Raw genomic sequence first — 21,686 nt, forward strand, 5'->3', positions numbered from 1 at the left:
AAGGGGCAGAGCAAATAGTGAGTCCTAATGTGCCCAGTTCTAGCACACAACCATGGAAGAGTTGTAAATTCACTGTGTATAGGGGCCAGGCCTGTGATCTGAGTGTGGAAAGTGGGCTGGATGGGGCTTTATTGAGCTTGAAGCCACATGGGGCCGCATCTAGTCAATGTTGCTGATGGCTGCAACCCAGGAAAGCAGGTCCAATGTTGCCAGAATGCTTTTCTTCCTAAGAAAAACTGAACATTTAGAATTTTTACTTGAAATCTCTTGATTTTTTAAAAGTAGAGGATTATATCAGATTAAAAAAAAAATACTGTGTGTGTGTTACAGTATAAATATGCACTCCCTAGTGGCCAGTTTGCTATTCCTGGAATTGTAGTCAAATACAAGGGCTTCAGAATCAGAGAACTCTAGGTTTGAATCCTGGTTTGGTCACTTGGTAGCCGCATGTCTTTAAAGTTCTTGTACCATGATTTCCTTATGTGTAAATTGGGAATGATACCATTTGCTTTGCAGGGCTATTATAATGATAAAAAAACAACGTAAATCAAGGACAAGAGAATACAGTCTCCATGAGGGAAGGAATTTTGTCTCTCTTGTTCTACTGCCTAGGAAGGTGCCAGCACACACCAAGTGTTCAATAAATATTTGCTAAATGAAGGATTATAAGAAACCACCATGGTGCTACTAAGCAATAGCTATTATTATCATCTTGTCATAGAATGGCAAAACACCCACTGGATTATGGTCTCTGGTGGTCACAATCTTTTATGGGTCCATTGGGCTCCTGGCTGTACCCCTAAGACTGTGGGTGAGCATATCTCCCTTATCCAGAGCATTCACTGTGACTCTGAGACCAGCAATTAGACCCAAGGGAATCTATGAGAGGTCAGGTCTCAGGGCTCACTGGAGAAAAGCCAGTCTGGAAGGCTTGTCCTTTTCAATAAAGTACCCCATGACTTATTTATCCTAGAAGCCAGACACAAGCTACTTCTCATTGAAGTTCTTTATTGAAGAATGCTTAAAAAGATTTTCTAACTGCTAAGCAGGACAAGTATCTTGAGCTAAGTGCTAATAGACTTGGATTCTAAACCCACTAAGTAGCTATGTGACTCTGAAAAGTCACTTCACCACAGAAGTTCAGTGTCATTGATACCTGTCATTCCTAAGTCTAAGGCCCAAGGTGGTTGTGACAGTCAAATGGAATTAGGTAATTAAAAGTTCTGGGAAATATCTAACATCACATGAATGTTAATCAGATTTTCTTCTAATAATATCAGAATGTAGGTGATGCCCTTCCCAGGGCTATTCTTTGGTATAAAAATCACCTTCAAGGGGGGGTCTTCTAGGTTCAACATTCTGTCATTTGACAATGATTTATTCCACACCTGTAACATGCCACGCACATCTGAGGAAAAACATGACAGAGGTGAAGGAGACAGACAGAGGAACAGTCAGTGCAAGGGCCCTGGGGTGGGAGAGTGCTTTTGTACTTCTCTGAGGAATAGATACAAGGCCAGTGTGGTCAGAGCAGAGTGAATGAGGGAAAAGTAATGAGATGAGGTTAGAGCATATTTGGTCTTGTAGGCCTGGACTCTGAGTGAGGTGGAGAATATTTGGAAACCAGTAATTCTTCTTGGAGAGAGCCAGGTGTCACAAAGACCTGCTTCTTCACTTACTAGCTATGTGATGCTTGGAAAGTCATCTGTCTTTTTCAAGCCTCACTTTTCTCTCCTGCAGGATAGGCCTGCAGGGCTGTGTTAGGCTCTAGTGAGATAATGGATAAGCCCCAGAAAATGCTGGTTACCTTGATTCCTTGAGCAATGGCAGCAGCAGCATTGGACTCTTTTTCATCTGCCTGCACCAGAAGTTTCTTGGCATCAGCTTCTCTTGTTTCCTCTTCAATTTTTACCATCATCCTGGCAGTCTCCTCAGAGGTCTGGATGAGTTGAGGCTGGAGAGCAGTCAGTTCTACTTGCATGACCGCCACCTAGCAAGAGGAGGGGGGCAGGGTCAGCTCTGTCAATGCCGAAAATAGCATTGTTGGCAAGAGTTGAAACAATTTTCCAACCTATCATATATGTGGAAAATACTAATGATTCTACCATGATACTGGGTATATATTTGTTGGCTGGAGTTTCTCTCTTTGATCTTTCAATACTAGTTATTGAGTTCATACTATACACTATACGTTGTAAATTATCAAGCACAGTGCAAGACACTAGATATATTAGATATATAGTGATAAACTTAAACATTTTTTAAAAAGATACAGTTTCCTCTGTGCTCTTGAGCCTGAATTTGAGTATTGGGTGGGGTTGGGGAGGGAGGTTGGGCAAGAGATAAAACAAAAGCAAGTTAGGAGAAAAAAAAAATCTGCCTTTTTTTTTTCTCTATGAAAAAACATATATGTCTGAGATACTTGGGATAAGAGGAAATTTCAAGGCTACTTTTCCCAAGAGTCTGATGCCCCCTACAGTACTCTTGCCAAGTGGCTTTCCGACCTCTGTTTGAACACTTCCAATGATGGAGAGCTTTCACTACCTCTCAGAAGAGTTGTGCCTTTTTTTTTTTTTTAACCACCTGGCCCTGATTCTACCTGCTGAGGCAGCTCGGATGCATATTTGAGGAGGGTTTCACAATCTTGTAACTACCATTCTGGAATCGTGCACAGTTGAGTTTCAGTTTTGGCCTGACCACTTGCACTAGCTATTCATGAGGCTGCATGTATGATCTTTGGCAAGTCTCCTGGCCTCCCTGCATTGTGTTTTCCTTGTGTGGAACGTGGAAATGGCAATAGTACTTTCCTCATAGACAGTACCAGCATGTAATAGGGCTCTAGGAATGTTAACTGGCAACCATTGTGCTCTCTTCTGGTCATATCCTTTTGCTGCTCCTCAAACAAGGGTTTACTCACCCTTGTGTGGACAGAGTCCAATTTTCAACACCTCTCTAAAAGCCAAGGTCCCCTGGGGACCACCCGAGGTCACTTCTGCTGTTGCGTCCTATTCTTGTATAATAGTGCTGGTGGGTTTTCTGTACTCAGTGGTCAACCTCCTATAAAGTTACCTTAGTTCTTTATTGGTGCTGCAAATCCACATCTTTATGCGGCTCTCATTTTAGACAGTTTGTTAAGCGGCTCCAAGCACAAATTAATTACTAATTCATGTGCCTGGCATTCTGCTAAGGACTATACTTGTATCAGCTGTTTAACCTTTGTAATAGTCCTATGAAATAAAAATTATCTCCTTTATGTGGAGACAAAACAGGCATGAGAGGTAAGATAACACATTTGAGGTTCACCCCAAAGAAGACCAAAATAGCAAAATCTTAAAGAAAGACAGAATCTCATAGGGCTTGGCTGAGGCTGAGGCAAGCAAGGTGAGCTCTGCAAGTACAGGAGCAGATGCTGTTTTTATATAGTGACCTCTTAAATTCTGCACCTGAACAAGGGCCTCACTGCATCTACCTAATCCGGAACTCTTCATCCCTGTGCTCACCTGTGAAGATGCAAACTCCAGTTTCTGCAGACCTGTCAGGTAACGGTTCCTCATCATATCAACCTCTTGCCTCTTGGTATTCAGGAGTGTCTTGAAGGTTAGGATCAATTCAAGGTAGGAGGTGGGGGTGACATAGTTGTGTCTGCGAAGTGTGTTGTAATAATCAAGCGACATGTCCTTCACACTCTCCTGGAAATATTTGCACATGGAGATGACCCTACGGAGGACACAAGGATGGTCAGGCAGGCCCAACATCCTCCAGAGGCACCTAGCACATCTGTGGCTACAGATGTGATGATGCACACTGACTATGGCCTGGTAGAGACCCAAATTCTCAAAGACAGGTCAACGCAGCTGTAAGAAGTTTTGGAGCAGTGTATATTCTTACTAGAATGATTTTCAAACAAGTAAGTTCTATTTCTGATCACTTCAGTAATCACCAGAGCTTAAGCAAGAGTTCTTAATCTTTGGCAATCTGGTGAAGCCTCTGGATTTTGCAGAATAATGCTTCAAAATGCATGAAACAAAATACATGGGATTACAAAACGAACCAATTATGTTGAAATCATTTTCAAAATGCTTTATTTTTATTTATTTTTTTAAGATTTTCTTATTTATTTATTCAGAGAGAGAGAGAGAGAGAGAGAGAGAGAGAGAGGCAGAGACACAGGCAGAGGGAGAAGCAGGCTCCATGCAGGAAGCCTGATGTGGGACTCTATCCCGGGTCCCTAGGATCACACCCTGGGCTGCAGGCGGTGCTAAACCGCTGTGCCACCAGGGCTGCCCTCAAAATGTTTTAAAAACCAAATTTGTGATATTTAGGGGTCAGCAAAATTTTTCTAGGAAGGGCCAAACAGTAAAAATAAATGGCCCACATGGTTGAGTAGTGATAACTACTCAAGTCTGCTGTTGTTTTATGGGGGAAAATGGCATGGCTGTGTTCCAATAAAACTTTATATATAAAAACAGGCTATGAACTGGACTTGGCCAGTGGATCATACTTTGATGACCTCTACATTAAATAATAAGATTGGGCAGCAGGTCTAAAACCTACCACAATTTGGAAGGAAATGATACGCTGATGTATCTATAGTGACTGAATGAGTTATTAAAAAAACACAAAACTGATTCCTATTGGTAACAAGTCCTGTTAATCCTACTGGGATCTATTGCCTACATTCATTATTAAAAGAAATTCAAAATACCAGCTGAATGTCAGTGAAAATGAACATATAATTTTTCTCCATTCACATTAACTGACCCTCAGAAATCTGTTTGTGAGCCTATAGACCCAAATTAAGGGTCTTCTGGCCTAGAGCATAAAGTTCAAAGTTCTTAAAATGGAATTTATAGCCATCAGTATTCTGGCCCCTACATAATTCTTCATTTTCCAATCACTCATTTAATCAACAGTAACTGAATTACTATGTACCAGGCACCTGTTAGACACTAAACGATATAGAGTCAGACAAAGCAGATGACATGACCACTGCCTTCATGGGACACCCGGGAGGTCAACATTCTCATCTCTTCCCTTATTCTAGCCAAAATTAAATATGTTTTTTGGGTTGTTTTTGTATATCTGTGCTTTATACATAAAAGACTTTTTTCACCCTCATGATAACCAGTTTTCATTCCCTTGGTGGCGATGTCACCCCTACTGAGAATATATGTTCTAAAACTGAAATAGCTATATTATTAGAGCTTGGTTCTCACAGCTATGACAACAGTGCATCTCCAGGACAATTCTGAACAATGAAATTTCACTCTTTTTTTCAGCAAAAGTGTCTTATTAAATATCTAACTAAATGTGATTTTCTATATATAAATTGAGAAATCTTAAAACAATAATTACAATACAGCCAATATCTGGATTTTCCATTTGGATTATTTGGTTAGTGTACTAAAATGCAGCTAATACTTACTCTCTCCGAATATTGTCATCAAGCTCCACATCTTCCAGAAATTTGTTGGCTACCAACTCCAGGGCATCCGTGGGCCAGGACTGGAACCAATCAATTGTACAGCAATTGATCAGTGAAGGGAACATCCGCAGGCGGTTCCGGAAGGCATCCCCAATTGGGCTCATGGCTAATGAAAAGCAGACTTGGTTAGTTTCCTTCCTCCAAGGCAAGGAGGCAGGCAGGTCTTTCCAATGATTCTGGTGGGTAAAGGGGTTGGTTTCCTGTTTGGTACTTGAGGAGTGTAATGGGAATAGTAATGATGAATGCCTAGGAAGCATAGGGGAATCATAGGATATTTTCATTCAACTTTGTGGTGGGAATTCAGTATATTATAATAGCCTTCTGACTTGACTGGTCTCTCATACCTGTTGTTCTCCTTTACAGATCTTTTATATCATCTAGCCAGTATGATTTGTGCTCTTTGATCCTCTTGCTTTATTTGTTCTGACACAGACAAATGGGAGCCATGGATACCACATACATAGTTACTTATGGAAGTTAGTGGGGGGCCATCAGTTTGTTTCTGACCTTATCTCCATCCAAGCACAAATTTGGCCTAAATTCCATTGATTTTTTTATTTAGGCTCAATGTGGTAGAAGGAGGCATGATGAACAGGTGGAAGTATGAGGAGGTCACTGTTGCTGAAGATCAGAGAGAGAAGAGGAAGCTTGGTTTGAGAGGAGAATGGAGAGAATACAGGGGACAGTATGGCATGTGGTCTTATAAAACCAGAGGTTAGGAATTTTAGCATTTATCTTGATAGAAAGCATATTAAGTGTTTTAATGTGTGTGTGTGTGTGCACGCATGTACACACAATGATCATATTTGCAATACATGTAAAAAAAAAACCATCCTAGGTCAGTGGAACAGAATAGTCTGGAATGGACAAGAGTGGACCTAGAGAGAATAGTTACAAGGTTGCAGAAGTGAGGCTGGACAAATGATGGTAGTTTAGCTAATGCAAAGGTGGTGGAGATGGAGATAAATGAGTGGATATGAGAGAAAGCAAGGAGGTAAAAATTGACAGGACATGGTGGCATGAGAGAAAAGTATTAAATATAACCCCTAGGTTTCTGGATAGATTGGGGATGTCATTCACAGAGAGAACTCCAGATGTGAGACCACCAGGGTAATGCACTAAATGGAAGGAGAAGGTTCAGAGGGGAATTTAGAGAATTGAGAAGAGTACAGGGGGATGGGCTAGATGGGTGATGAGTATTAAGGAGGGCACTTGTTGTGATGAGCACTAGGTGGTGTTCTCCTCCAGAAACCAATATGGCACTGTAAAATTTAAATTAAAAAGAGGAGGCACATGGGTGGCTCATTTGGTTAGGCATCTGACTCTAGATATTAGTTCAGGTCATAATCTCAGGGTCATGAGATCAAGCCCTGTGTTGGGCTCAGTGCTCAGTGGGAAGTCTGCTTAAGATTCTCTCTCTCCCTCTCCCTCTGCCCCTCCCCCTATTCTCTCTCTTTCTCTCTCTCTCTCTCTCTGGAATAGATAAATAAATCTTAAAAAAAAAAGAATTGAGAAGAGTGGAACAGTTTTAAAATAGTGGTTTAGGGGAGAGTCATTTTCCACAGGAATTCAGGCACAAACCCCTGGGTGAGTGCCATGGTTGGATCAATCCTTGGACCACTGTAAGAGGACCACTGTAAGAAGACTGAGTTTAGAGCACTCCAGAGGAAAAGGGCAAACTGCATTTGCTTCTTCTTACCAAGGACAATGTGGAGGTTCTTCTTCACCCTGTCAATAAAGAAGTTATACATAGAAAGAGGAGTGACTTCAATCTTCTCGCCTTCTGTCCTGACTGCCATTTGCATTTTCTCTACAAGGTCAGCCTTCTCATCAGCTGGGAAGATGTTGGGCACATCCCCTGTGTTTAGAAGCATGTTGATGTCCTCAACAAATGATTCATCCTTGATCTGGTTATCAGCGAAGAGGAACACGGTCCTCTTGGTGGCCACTCCGACCTGCAGCATAATCTTCTTCAGGTCCTCCCGCCAGTCATAGCTTGAGTAGTTCTTGGTGATCTCAATCTGATACAGCTCATATGAGTTAATGAATGTGGACAGTTTGCTGGCACTCTGTCGCCCACTGCCCCCAATCCCCACCAGGAGCAAGTGGCCTTTGTCCTGCTTCAGGACCCTACAGATCCTGGAGATGTGCTCAATGGCAAACCTGAACATGACCAAGGACATAGGGGCCTTGCTGATGTTGTTGAACTCTTCCAGGTAGTACTCCATGACCACTGTGAGCTGTTTTAGGTCAGTGATCTCATCATAGATTTTTGGGTCACTTTCTGGCTTGAAGAAATCTCCAAAGAAGAGACTACGGATATTATCATCAACTATCTTTCCAGTGGGTGACAGGTGGATGAGGACCTGTGGAAAATATAAATTTCAGCCGGCATTCCACAAGTGGTCCAACCAAGATGGCACTGGGAAGTATAGAGAGAGGGAACAAGAGATATGTTTGTTTCCTCTGAGCATATTCTCCAGAGTGAGGGTTCATCAATAGTTTTTTTAAAACATAATATATGGATCTTATGGTTATAAAGACTATGATGAAGGGACATTAGAGAAAAAAGCATGAAAGTGATAGTTAATCTGTTTGTCAAATGTTTAAAATGTCAGGCTGTGAGAACCCAGCGGTGGCATCATTTTTTTATGTGCTTGTTCCTTCACCAAACAAACGTACAGTTGTTATCCCTGGTCTCCACTCTGTTGCAAGAGTAGGAATGTTCTAGATGCTTTCTCTTCCTGATAATGGAACCTGGCAGTGCTTTTGTACTTGGCCCCTGGATACAAGATGAAACACCTGCAATTTTTCTGTGGTGAAATCACAGTTTCTTAAAAACAGAGGTACAACTAGATGAGGGAAACCATGGCTCTCTTCTACTTGGGCTTCACCAGGGCCTCAATTAAACCATAAAAATTTCATAGTTCATTTCTCAACTCAGAAATTAATTACCTTAGAAAATTATTTTAAGTTGATTATAAACAATTACATCAGATCATAAGCCACTTTGAATGGATACAAATGTATATGCTATCAGGGAAGTGAGGCAAAATTGGGCCAAGTATATTATCATCAAATCTAGTGACTAGTTGACTCAATTCCATTTCCTGAGATTCAGAAAACAGAGCCATGAGTCTCCACTAGGAAGGAAAGTTGAAATCTGGGGATCCCTGGGTGGCTCAGCAGTTTAGCACTGGCCTAGGGTGTGATCCTGGAGTCCCAGGATCAAGTCCCACGTCGGGCTCCCTGCATAGAGCTTGCTTCTCCCTCTGCTTGTGTCTCTGTCTCTCTCTGTGTCTCTCATGAATAAATAAATAAAATCTTAAAAAAAAAAAGAAAAAGAAACTTGAAATATGAGACTAACATAGTCAAATATTTGGAATCATTTCTGGGGCCAAATGCTCATAGGGTCTGCTTACCTTCTCCATGGTCTGCTTGAAGCAACTGGATGTGGTTTCCTTCACCATGTTGAAGAAGACCTGCCTGTCCTCATGGTCAATCAGACGGTCGTAGAAGACCCGATAAACCTCATGGATCCAAAGCCGGATAAATTTTTCCACATCCTGAAAATCCAGAGTTAATTATTTATGTGAATGGAAGGTGGTACCTGAGCTGGTATTTCTCAAACAGTTCCTAAATCCTGGGATTGACTGAGTATTAAACAAGATAATGTTTACAAAATACTTAGCACAATACCTACCAGAGACAAATGCTTAATAAAAGTTAGCTATTACTATTATCATTGTTTGTTCCATATAGCCAAGGATATTGCTGAATGAACTTGATAACAGAAATAATAGTGTCTGACCTGCAGGTGGGTGTGAGGGCAGAGCAGTACCCCTTGGATAACCCGTGAAAAGTCTCGTAGGTTAAAGATGTAATGAGACTTGGAGGGAGTTGGCAAGAAATTCTCCACTGCAGCTTTATAAATTGTCATAGTAGCTTGTACCAGCATCTTTCCATACCTTAGGAGGAAGAGAAAGGCAGATTCATCAAGGAGGAGCCAGAACTGAGAATCCAGGCCAATATTGAGGAAGACATAGGGACCTCTTACCTTAAGAATATCACGTCAAATCCTTTCCCAAAATGCCAGTCAGCAATTGAACTGAAAATCTTGGTTAAAATGTCATCCTCAAAGGCATTGATGGAAACAATATTTAGATGGCGAGTGAATCGTCCTGGAAAACACATACACTCATACCTATCTCCTGGGCCTTGTGATCCTGGGACATAGAAGAGTATGTTTTCCTCTGCCTTATTTTTCTAGAGCTATGCTATACAATATGGCAGCCTCTAACCAGATATGGCTATTTAAACTTCATTAATATTAAATAACATTAAAAAATAATTTCCTCAGTCTCACTAGCCACATTTCAAGTGCTCAAGAGTAACATGTGACTAATGGCTGGCTATTGTATCATATAATGCAAACACAGAACATCTCCATGATTGCAGTAATTCTATTAATAGCACTAGACTAGTGTTCAAGATTGTTTTTAAAAGTGAAGGCAATATGTGATCATTGTAAAATAGTCAATTCAGAAATACTTTTATAGAAAGTGAGCATCATCTTTGACTTACCTCTCACATGCCAAATCCATTCTTCACCCAATTAACTACTATTAAATTGGTATCCTTACATATCTATCTATATTTACCTACCTGTCTTTTTTTTTTACTTACCTGTCTAATGTTAGATATCTATTTATATGTTTATCTACATATCAGCTTTATTGATATAATCCACATACTATATAATTCACCCATATAAAGTATACAATGCAATTGTTTTTTTTAATATTTTAGCTGTGCAACCAATACCACAATTGATTTTAGAACATTTTAATCACCTCAGAAAGAAATCTTGTACCCATTAACAGTTAATTCCATTTCCTTGGAGCTCTTGGCAATGAAAAACCTATTTTCTACTTCTATAAATTTATCTGGGGATCCCTGAGTGGCGCAACGGTTTAGTGCCTGCCTTTAGCCCAGGGCGCGATCCTGGAGACCCGGGATCGAATCCCACATCGGGCTCCCAGTGCATGGAGCCTGCTTCTCCCTCTGCCTATGTCTCTGCCTCTCTCTCTCTCTCTCTCTGACTATCATAAATAAATAAAAATTAAAAAAATAAATTTATCTGTATATCTGTTTTTTTAAAAGCATTTTATTATATAAAATAAAATGCAGATACTAAAAACCAGAGAAAAACGAATACAAAGTTTGGTGGGTCATCATAAGGTCAACAGCCTTACATATACCATCCAAATAAAAAAAAATCAAGCTTTGCCAATCGTCCATAGATGCCCCTCCACATATCCCATCCCAAAGATAGCCTTCTATCTCTCTCCAAAGATTACTACTATCCTGGTTTTTACAGTAATTTGCTGTCTTGCATTTCTTTATGTTTTTATCTCTCAAGTGTTCATTCCTACACACCAGAGTTTAATCCTCCCAATTAAAAAAAACAATTGATATATTTTTTTAAGATTTTATTTATTTATTCATGAGAATACACAGAGAGGAGAGAGAGAGAGAGGCAGAGACACAGGCAGAGGGAGAAGCAGGCTCCATGCAGGGAGCCTGACATGGGACCCGATCCAGGATCACGCCCTGGGCTGAAGGCGGTGCTAAACCGCTGAGCCACCCAGGCTGCCCTGATGTTTTTTTAAGTCTCTTTAATCTATAGGTTCTCCTCCTTCCATCCCTTTCTTTCATCTTTTGTTTGTTGAGTATCTGGGTTGTTCGATCTGTAGAGTTCCCACAGTCAGTATTTTGCTGATTGTATATTCATGGTGCAGTTAATTCTGTTCCTCTATCCTCATATGCATTTCAAAGTTAATTTGCACCTGGATCTAGATATCTGATTTGATCAGGTTCAGATTCCGTTTCTGGCCAAATGGTAGGTGGTAATACATTCCTTCATTAGATGGAAGGAATGATGTCTCTCCTTCTGTGATATTGGTAGCTACAGATGCTCAATGGCTAGATCTATTAATTCACTCATTAGTGTAAAGTGGTGATATTTTGATTCTATCATCTCTTTTTCATATATTAGCTGGAATAGTTTTATAAAGAGACACTTACCCTTATCTAGGATTTGCTTATACCATGGTACATTTCATTTTTTTCCCATGGTACATTTCAAATAATAAAGTCAGGATAAACATTTGATTCCATTTATTTATCAGTTTTCAAGATAATAAATTGGTTCCTTACCATCCTCTGAAAATGACCAACCATCGTTATTATAGACTAATGGATTTAAATATATTTTGATAAATTTCAATCCATTAAAATCATCGTTGAAACTCTAATTTTCCCATCTTTGGCCAGTGAGAGCTTCCTTATGTTGCCAACTGAGTCCTGTTGACATGACTATTTAATCTTTTTTTTTTTTTAAGATTTTATTTATTTATTCATGAGACACACACACACACACACACACAGGCAGAGACACAGGCAGAGGGAGAAGCAGGCTCTATGCAGGGAGCCCAATGTGGGACTTGATCCCGGGACTCCAGGATCATGCCCTGGGCCGAAGGCAGGCGCTAAGCTGCTGAGCCACCCAGGGATCCCCAACTGTTTAATCTTTGAAAGCTTTCTCATTATCCGGTATATCAAGAAGTTACAAGTTCATCTTGTATATCTTCTGCCCTAGCTATGCAATCTGCCCTGGTTCCTTTCAGTAGGAAACTGGATTTCAAGATAATCCAGGTGCTAGGCATGTTCAGTATTAATGAGATGTTTATTATTTCCTAGACCTAGTACATCAGTGGACATCATGAGTTACTACTGATATTTCTAATATAGGATTCTAGGGCTTTCACTTAATTTCATCTACATTACATCTTGATCTCCTTTCTTCCATACTGAGACTCCTGGTTCTCAAGGACACAAGTGTCAGTGGAAAAAGAAACTTCCACAATAACTCTTGTGTAATCCTACTTTACACAAAGCTCTTAGAATAAGAACATACTACTACTACCAATTATGGTAACTGAAGACTCTTTAAAACTTTTTGTACTTGCTATCCTCATCTCTCCTCCATTTTTTAAAAGATTTCTTTTAAAAAATATATTTTATTTAAGTTCAATTTGCCAACATATAGTCTAACACCCAGTGCTCATCTCATTAAGTGCCTTGCTTAGTGCCTGTCACCCATCGTTTGTCTTCCTCTCTAATTTTTCCCCACTCAGTTTCCCTCCTTTCCCTTATAGTCCCTTTCACTATTTCTTATATTCCACATATGAGTGAAACCAAAGATAATTATCTTTCTCTGATTGACTTATTTCACTCAGCATTATACCTTTCCTCCATTTTCAATTGTTCTATATTTCTGACACTGAGTCTTATAGCCTGTACCTATTATAATCTCTCTTAGGTAGTCTTAGTTCAACAGATAATAGTATATTTAATGCTTACTACAGGTTGTTATATCAGTCTCTTTATGGTCATTTTCATCAAGTGAAACCCATTTTCTAGTAGGTTCCTGAGAATGCGCTTGTGGAAGTAAATCTGAGTTCTTGCATTCTGATCACAGTTTTCCTTTTATATGTGAAAGTCAGCTTCGCTAGTTATAAAATCCTTGACTCTTATTTTATTTCCTTGAGCATCTTAAATATAATATTTCATTTTCCTCTGCATAAAGCATTGTGGTTAGACAGTTTTAAGATGATCTAATTTTATTTATCTTAAAAGTCATGTACTCTTTTGTGCCTAGATGCCCAAAAGATATTTTCCTTTTCTTTAAAGTCCAGCAATTTTACTAGTGCATGTCTTGGTAGTGATCATTATTGAGTCTGTATTGGACCAAATAAGATCATCCTGTCCATTTTCCTTATGGTAAATTTTACAGATAAGAAGATTAAATGTCAGGGGGGAGAGTGAGGTCAAAGAATCTTAGGTTTAAAAATGGTATTAAGATTCTTAAACAATGATGTATCTCAGAATTAAAATACAGATCCTGGAAGAATCCAGTTGCCCCTGAAGCAAATGTATTTCTGAACTGTCAGGTGATAGGGAGAACTCTTATTTGTTTTTTTTTGTTTATTATTATTATTTTGCTTAGGCCACTTTGGGTTAGTTGTTTTATCACTGGCAATCTGAAGAACTGTAAAAAACAAAACAGGTGAATCTGTCATCACTCCTGCTTGAGAACCTCTGGTCTAACCTCCTGCCTGGAATACATGCTGGCTACTCCTTTTCATATGGAGAGTTCCTCCAGGGAACTCTGTCCCTCCAGAGCCTAGCCAAAGACTCTCACATTTTCTTTTCATCTTCAAGTCCATTTCACACAACTTCCAACATGAAGTCTTCAAATTCCACTCCCTAGAGTGGGCCCAAACCCTTCTAGCTACAGCCTAAATATACTTTTATCCATCTTCCATCAGGACAGAGTGTCCTGTACCAACCATCCATCCACAAAGGTGGTCTGGCTCTGCTAGACAATGAAGAGGAATGAACTTTCTCTTTCACGTACCAGTAATGTCATTCCTTCCCCCCCGGGGGGCCCCATGGCTGTCACAAGCAGCACATCCACAATGTCCAGCTTATTTGTGTCCTTCTTGTCAAACCAGCCACCATGGTCAATCCATTGCCTCAAGAGCTCAATGGGAGGCTGGGCCCCATACACCTCTTTGGCTGGCATGTTGAGGTCATCTGGGGAAAGAAGGCATGGCCACACATTGTAAGTCTTTGAGATCTCTTGCTTTCAGAGGAGGTATTAGATGACTATTCCCTTCATGGAGAGTCTGTTCCTAGTTGTCCCATTCCCACTCTAGGCAGGGCTCAGCCAGTGGATATTTTAACCATATGGGAAGAGGATTTCTGGGTTCTGGGCTCTCCTATTTCATTGAGATGTCTGCTTATTGTGACTTTAAGGATGCATGGATTGGCATCAACAAAGAGGCATTTAATCTTTTTCCCATTCCATCAACCACAATATATTGATTCTCTACTGTGCACTGGATATTTTGTTAGTTTCTGGGGATATGGTGGTGAGGAAGACTGTCATACTCCCAGCCAACAGGGTACATAATTCAACCACCAGGTAACAACTGAACCCCAATGAGAGAAAAGTTTTGACCTAGGGTTTTGAGGATCAAAACCGAAATGGCAGAGAAAGTGACTTTCTCAAGAGCAAAAATTGATTTACCCCAATATCATATTATAATCCAGTCACTGCACATAGAAGACACTCAATAAAATGGAAGTTCTCTTAATTTTCCTCTGAAAACGGATTGAATGCCCAGTTTGTATCAGATAACATTTCAAGGGTTTTATACATATCTCATCTAATCCAAATAATGACTTTATAAGGAAGATAGTATTACTTTTATGTTAGATATGAGGAACTGAGAGTCATGTAAGTTAAGTCACAATATGCCTAGGATTAGAAAGTGAGATTTGAACCTAGATCTGGCGACAAAGCTTAAATTGTTTCTGGATATTACCCTAAGAAATAAGAAGGAAGAACAGTTTGGAGAGAATGGGAAAGGGCAGAAAAGAAAGGAAAAACAAAATAATATTGGATCTCTGCCTTTAAGAAGCTAATGTTAGTGGGCAAGGATATAAATTACACATAATATTCACTATCAATACATAAAATTTAAGGACAGGACATGGAATAACCCAGAAGAGGATGGCATTACTTTTATTAAGTGACAACCCTATGAGTTAGCAGTAAGATAGTAGAAAATATAATGTATTTGTCATAAAAAAAAAAAAAAAAACAACAACCTGGGTTTGGGTCATGGCTCCAGAATTTTCTAGATGTTTGACAGAATTTAACCATCTGGAGCCATAATTAGCTGACTAGTAAAATGATAATGATGGTTAGCAACCTCACAGGGATGTTAGGGTCAAATGAAATAAATGAGGAAGTGCTTTGTAAACAGGTAAAATCCTGGGAAAATTCAATGTGCTTATTTCACAAATACTTATTTAGCAACTCTTAAGTTACTTCATTTACTCATAACATTTCTCTGACACAAAATGGAACAAGGAGTTTATCACAAAGTGAGTGTTGTTTTTGGAGATGCAAGAGGGTAAACCTAAACACTCTTCTGGAACTAATTTTCACTATAAGGTAACTTTGCCTGATCCAAAGGCTTATCTTCATCTCAGGAGAAACTGGGAGCCTACCTGAGGCAAAAAGGCCTGGACTATATCTTACTGAAAATCTGACATATAGTACTTGATCAAGAAATACATGGTAATGAAAGAAAGAAAGGAAAAGAAAAATTAAATTAAAGATGAGAGAAAAGGAGGGAAGGAAGGGGGGAAGTAGAAGGAAAAAGGGAAGAAGGATAGAGAAGAAAAGGGGAGGGAAGGAATACTAAATTATATTAGTCAGAAATACATCATTTCTTAGAGAGAGTAAAAGGGCTGTACAGTGGTCCTACAAAGGGGGTTGTAGTTGCTGCAGCATAGAAGAATCTGGTTGTGCTCACATTCAGACTAATGTCTTACCCACAAATACCACCGCTTTCTTCCCTATGGGAGGCCCAAAAAGGCCCTTCCGCCGTCGATCCAGCTTGGACATGATGATATCCTGAGTCTGATTAGCTGAGGTTCGGGCAGAAAAATTGATGAAGTTGGGTAGGTAAGTGTTTTTGGGAAGGCGAAGAAGGAAATTGTTGGTAATGACTGATTTGCCAGTGCCTGTGGGCCCCACAAACAGCACTGGAATTTCATGGTCCAGATAGGTTTTCAAGAAGAAGGACTGTCTGGCTGTCTCCATTGTGGGGATGATGAGTTCTGAAACCTGTACCACAAAGACAGGGGACAGTCTTGTTACTGGGCCAGGAGGCTGGGTCGGCACTTGGGAGACTTATTATTCATTAAGCTTCATCCCTTACTATCTTTATGACTTTGAGTGAATATTTTAACTCCACTGGGGACCTTAGTTTCTTCATCTGTGAGACAGGATAATAAAGGGACCCAGGTCACTAAGCTGTGAGGATTAAATGAGATCATACATGTCAAGATGGGCATTTTGGGCTCTGTTTTGTAGATGAGGAAACTGAGGTCCAGAGCTCTTCTGCAATTTGCCCAAGTAACACAGCAAGTGTGGAAACACAGGGACTTGAATTCCAGCTTGTCTGATTCCAAAGTCTATATCATGTTATAGGCACCAATTACACTAAGGACCAGTCTATAGCTGTTGTCCCCTGAGATCATTGCTCTGAACCAACCCGTCTGCCTTGCCCCAAAGTCCGCTTCCCATATGTCATCTCTACTCCAGGCTTGGGAGGGTTGGGTGTGACTCTCAGCCCCCATTCCCTGCACTTATTCCTGATCTGCTTTTTCCAACACTCAGATCCCCACTTAACCTTTTTTTTCTTTTTTCCAATATGGGCATTATTACACTCTTCCTGGTATTCAGATCCCAAATGGATTCTAAGGGCTTGGTCTTGGGCTCCTGGAATTCCTATCACCTTGAGTAGAATACCTTACCTTAGCTTGACTTCCCTGAGCCTGAACCCTTGTAACCATTTAGCTACATTTGGTCCCTCTGTGGGAAGAGAGGAGGGGACTGGAAGATGTATATCATATGCTGACATCTCCTTATATGCCTAGGCTGGAAGGGGCTAGTGAATATGGAGCCACTGTGCTGCACACCTCCAGAAAGCCCCATGCGCATTGTGGTTTATGGAAGTGGTGTCCCTAAAGCAAAGCTAGACCAAAATACTAATGGTGCAAACTGGGTCTGTACATACAGAGCAACATGGCAGCTCTCTGTGTACTAATAGAAAAAGGCTGGGCTTCTTTTGATAAGTAATTTACTCAAAGGAAAAGGAATAGACAGGGCAGGAATTGAAGTGTAGAGGAAGAGAATTAATAGGTTTTGAACTATGGAGGGATTATCCCCTGCAGTTTTCCCAGTAACCCTCTGAGGTTGGAGAATTACTGGCTCACCTGTCCAAAGCCACAGAGCCAGTAAGTGGTGCTGAATGCAAGGCCAGGCACAAGATGCTTATTTTGCTACCAAGATGAAATTTAAAGCAAGTTGGGTTTCAGAGATTTTTAATTTCAGAGACTAGAACACTTGACAAAGGGAAAATTTTTGCAGAACTTAGAATCTCTCTGAGTTGGACAATCTTATTTGTATGAATTCAGCACAATTTCAAACCCCTGGAGTTCAGATGACTAAGCTCTTTAAGGTGAATTCAAGTTTTGAACCTCCATGCTTGGGGCTTCTGCACAACACTCAGCCTCCAGAGTGTGTCCTAAATTCAGCACACATCTACCTCTGCTTATCACACCATCTTCGGGATCAGCTGTGGTGCTGCTAGCTGTCTGACTTGATTGTCAATATTCCCACTGTTCCATCCACTGTCCACCACTCAATTTGGGGCCTGAATGATCTGCAATCACCCCCAGAAAGATAAAGTATGTCCACTACATACTATTAACAGGCAAATTTTCCACAAAGAAATGAGCAGGAGTTGTAGCTGAATCATCTGTTAACCAGAAAACCTGTAAATCAGCACTGTTTTTCTAAGAATCCTCATCAAGGGAATTTTTGGGAATTTTGAAGAAAAGTCAACAATCTTTTTTGGCTGAGATGTCTGAGAGGTAAGACCTATCACCACGTGGCATTGATAACTGATCACATGACAGTGCTAATAATCAAAATAGTAACTGACCTAGATCTAGCACATAACATATGCCACGTGTTCATGCAGAGTGCCTTCAGTTCTTGCAAACACCCTTTTTTTTTTTAAAAAAAAAAGATTTTATTTATTTATTCATGAGACACACAGAGAGAGACAGGGAGAGAGAGAGGCAGAGACACAGGCAGAGGGCAAAGCAGGCTCCACGCAGGGAGCCCGACGTGGGACTCGTTCCCGGGTCTCCAGGATCAGGCCCTGGGCCAAAGGCAACGCCAAATCGCTGAGCCACCTGGGCTGCCCACAAACACCCTTTAAGTATTTTTCTTCTATTGTGTAGTTGAGTAACTTGAAGCAAAGAGTGTGAAGGCTGAGTAAGGAATCTGCATCTAATTCTAAAGCCCGTGCTTTTGAAGGTTGATCCAGCTCATGTTTAAAACTTTTTCTAAAGAAAGTTCTCAAAAATGTGAATACAGAACTGATGTTAACTCCTCCACCTTGTGAAAATTCAGGTAATTTTAGAAAACAAAACTCTAGGACAAATGCCTCTCTTTTACCTTTGCATTAGCTGGGATATTTTCCTCCTCTTTGGTGATATATTCTGTCCATGTGTACCAATGTCCACCACCTTGCTTGAGGAAATAAAAATCATAGATGCTTCCTGGATTCAAAGACACAGGACAGGTCATCAGCACATTACATTTCATACTTAAGGTATTTTATCACTCAGCCAGAGCCATCTAAATGTGTAACTACCAGTACTGGCAGAGCTGTGGTGAAACTTACATTAATGGTAACTGTATAAATTGGAAAAACACCTTTCAAAGAGTAGTGACCTTATCATTTGTATAAAAAATGGTAGGTACTAATTATACAAATAGTTATTTTAACAATGTAAAACAAGAAGTATTGAAAAGAACAACAAAAGAAGACAATAAATCAAATCTTACATCCAGAAATAACTTTTGATGGTAACCTTGGCTTTCTCTTTAGGGACACAAATACACTGAACATGGAAGGACGGATAAAAGTAAAGGATTTGATAAGAACAGGATCTTTGATATTACATATTATACTGTTATATATTATACTATAATATATTAATATTAGTGTACACATATATAATTACATATCACATATAAAAACTATTACATTATACATAATCTATCATATACTATTTTTTATTAATGTTTTAAAATATTTTATTTATTTATTCATGAGAGACACAGAGAGAGAGGCAGAGACATAGGCAGTGGGACAAGCAGGCTCCCCACAGGGAGCCTATACCAGACTCTATTCCAGGATCACAACCTGAGCCAAAGGCAGACACTCAATCACTGAGCCACCCAGGTGTCCCTATATTATACTATTTTAAAATAAAGATGTTAAATTTCATTTCACTTAACTCTAGCAGAAGAAAAGGAGCCTGAGTAAAACTGAAGGACCTGTTAAACTTCAGATAAATCATGATTTACTATAAGAGATATTAGTTTCTAAAAGATGTTTTTTGGGAAAAAATTGAGGTATGATTGACATATAAAATAGTTTCTGGTATACAACATAATGATTTGATATTTGTATATATTGCAAAATGATCATCACAGTAAGTCTAGTTAACATTTGGGATCATGACCTGAGCTGAAGGCAGTCACTTAACTGACTGAGCCACTCAGGTGCCCCCTTTTAAAAAAATTTTTATTTTTAAAGCTTTATTTATTGTTTTAGACATACACACACAGACACACACACACACACAGAGAGAGAGAGAGAGAGAGAGAGAGAGAGCAAGGTAAGAGGGGCAGAGGGAGAGAAAATCTTAAGCAGACTCTGGGCTGAGCATGGAGCCCAACACTGGGCTTGATCCCAGGACCCTGACATCATGACCTGAGCCAAAACCAAGAGTCAGATGCTTAACTGGCTGTGCCATGGTAAGGTTTTCTTTTTAGATTCATTCATTCTGTCTGTCTGCCTCTTTCTTTCTGTCTCATGTTTGTAGTTTCCATACCATTTTTGCTCTGATATAATGAAGTAAGTTCTTCTTGACATCTTTCCCAACATTATCTGAAGCCAATTGATCTTCCCTACTTTCCTGACCACAATTCAAGGATTGGTCTGGCTTTCTTTTCTGTAGCATGAAGTTACAGGGTTGGGTAAAAGGAAATATTCAGTTGCCCTTCCTGGAAATCTGGGCTGTATACTCCCTTTCTACAATTTGGCCAATTTTTCTAAACTATGGTTCCCAACCCAGCTAGTGACATACCCCACACTCCTATAGCGTTCATCTCACAACTCTGACACAGCATAGAGCTCTGGAAGATATAAACCCTGGTAGTTGCTCCCACCTGTACTAAGATCCTACAGGAGCATACAGGGGCTTCACATGTCCAAGGGTTTCTCTTAGACATTGTTCACCTTCATATTGATTATATTGTTCTGCAGGCACCATCTGCTTCTCTCCACTGTAATCTGGTGATGACCAGGGAGAACTCTCAAGATTTTGTCAACTCACTATCTTTCCTCCCAACATTGCTCTTAGGAGAACAGTGGGGTGGTAGATTCTGGGTTGAGAGATAGAACATGCCAGATCGTGTGCTTCTCTGTCCACCACTTTTCAATGCTTAGAAAATCAGGTTGGAACATTTCCTGTAGCTATTGCTGGGAAACTTTTAGGCTAAAATTGTCATTGTTGTTTTTGTTCATTTCCTTAGGTATTATCAGTTATCCTACATCACTCTGCAGCTTTACCTAGAAGTTAATCTGGCATAACACTTTTAGAAAGCAATCTGGCATTAGGCTTACAGAGCTACAAAAATGTTCTGTAGTCTAAGTCAGAAATCCCACTTCTGGGAATTTGTCATAAGGAAATAATTCACAATGAAAATAATCTCTATACATGAGTATGCAGCACCATCTGTGATAGCAAAAATTTGGAAATAATTTACATGTCTCACATTAGGAGACCAGTCAAAGTTATGTCTTATGAGATGAATGGATTATTTTGCAAAAACAAAGTATTAACATTAAAAAATGCTTTTAAGAAACAATGACAGAGGGATCCCTGGGTGGCGCAGCGGTTTGGCGCCTGCCTTTGGCCCAGGGCACGATCCTGGAGATCCGGGATCGAATCCCACGTCAGGCTCCCGGTGCATGGAGCTGCTTCTCCCTCTGCCTGTGTCTCTGCCTCTCTCTCTCTCTCTCTCTGTGTGACTATCATAAATAAATAAAAATTAAAAAAATTTTTTTAAAAAATAAATTAATTAATTAAAAAAATTAAAAAAAAAAGAAACAATGACAGATTGGGGCAACTGGGTGGCTCAGGCAGTTAAGCATCTGCCTTCAGCTCAGGTCATGATCTCAGGGTCCTGGGATCAAGCCCTGTGTCAGGCTTCCTGCTCAGTGGGGAGAATGCTTTTCCCTCTTCTTCTGTGCCCCGCAATCCCCAGCTTCTGCTCTCTCCCTCTCTCTTAAATAAATAAATACAATCTTTTTTTAAAAAAAAATAAATACAATCTTTAAAAAATGAATGACAGATGACAATAGAATGGAAATAGAATATATATCATTATGGTAACTAGCTACAGAGC

At 39.9% G+C, this 21,686-nt stretch overlaps 1 protein-coding gene across 1 annotated transcript in view; it reads right to left on the minus strand.

Annotated features, from left to right (window-relative positions):
• The window catches only part of DNAH3 (dynein axonemal heavy chain 3), a 172,201-nt gene that overhangs the window by 38,454 nt on the left and 112,061 nt on the right, over positions 1–21,686 (minus strand). Inside the window, 11 exon segments of the mRNA XM_055340043.1 lie at positions 1,808–1,990; positions 3,501–3,717; positions 5,426–5,591; positions 7,185–7,851; positions 8,908–9,051; positions 9,297–9,453; positions 9,543–9,666; positions 13,968–13,991; positions 13,994–14,146; positions 15,959–16,253; positions 18,660–18,763. Of these exon segments, the coding sequence (XP_055196018.1) occupies positions 1,808–1,990; positions 3,501–3,717; positions 5,426–5,591; positions 7,185–7,851; positions 8,908–9,051; positions 9,297–9,453; positions 9,543–9,666; positions 13,968–13,991; positions 13,994–14,146; positions 15,959–16,253; positions 18,660–18,763 (2,234 nt within the window).

This window comes from Nyctereutes procyonoides, unplaced genomic scaffold (genome assembly GCF_905146905.1).
Source record: "Nyctereutes procyonoides isolate TBG_1078 unplaced genomic scaffold, NYPRO_anot_genome, whole genome shotgun sequence".
NCBI lineage: Eukaryota > Metazoa > Chordata > Mammalia > Carnivora > Canidae > Nyctereutes > Nyctereutes procyonoides.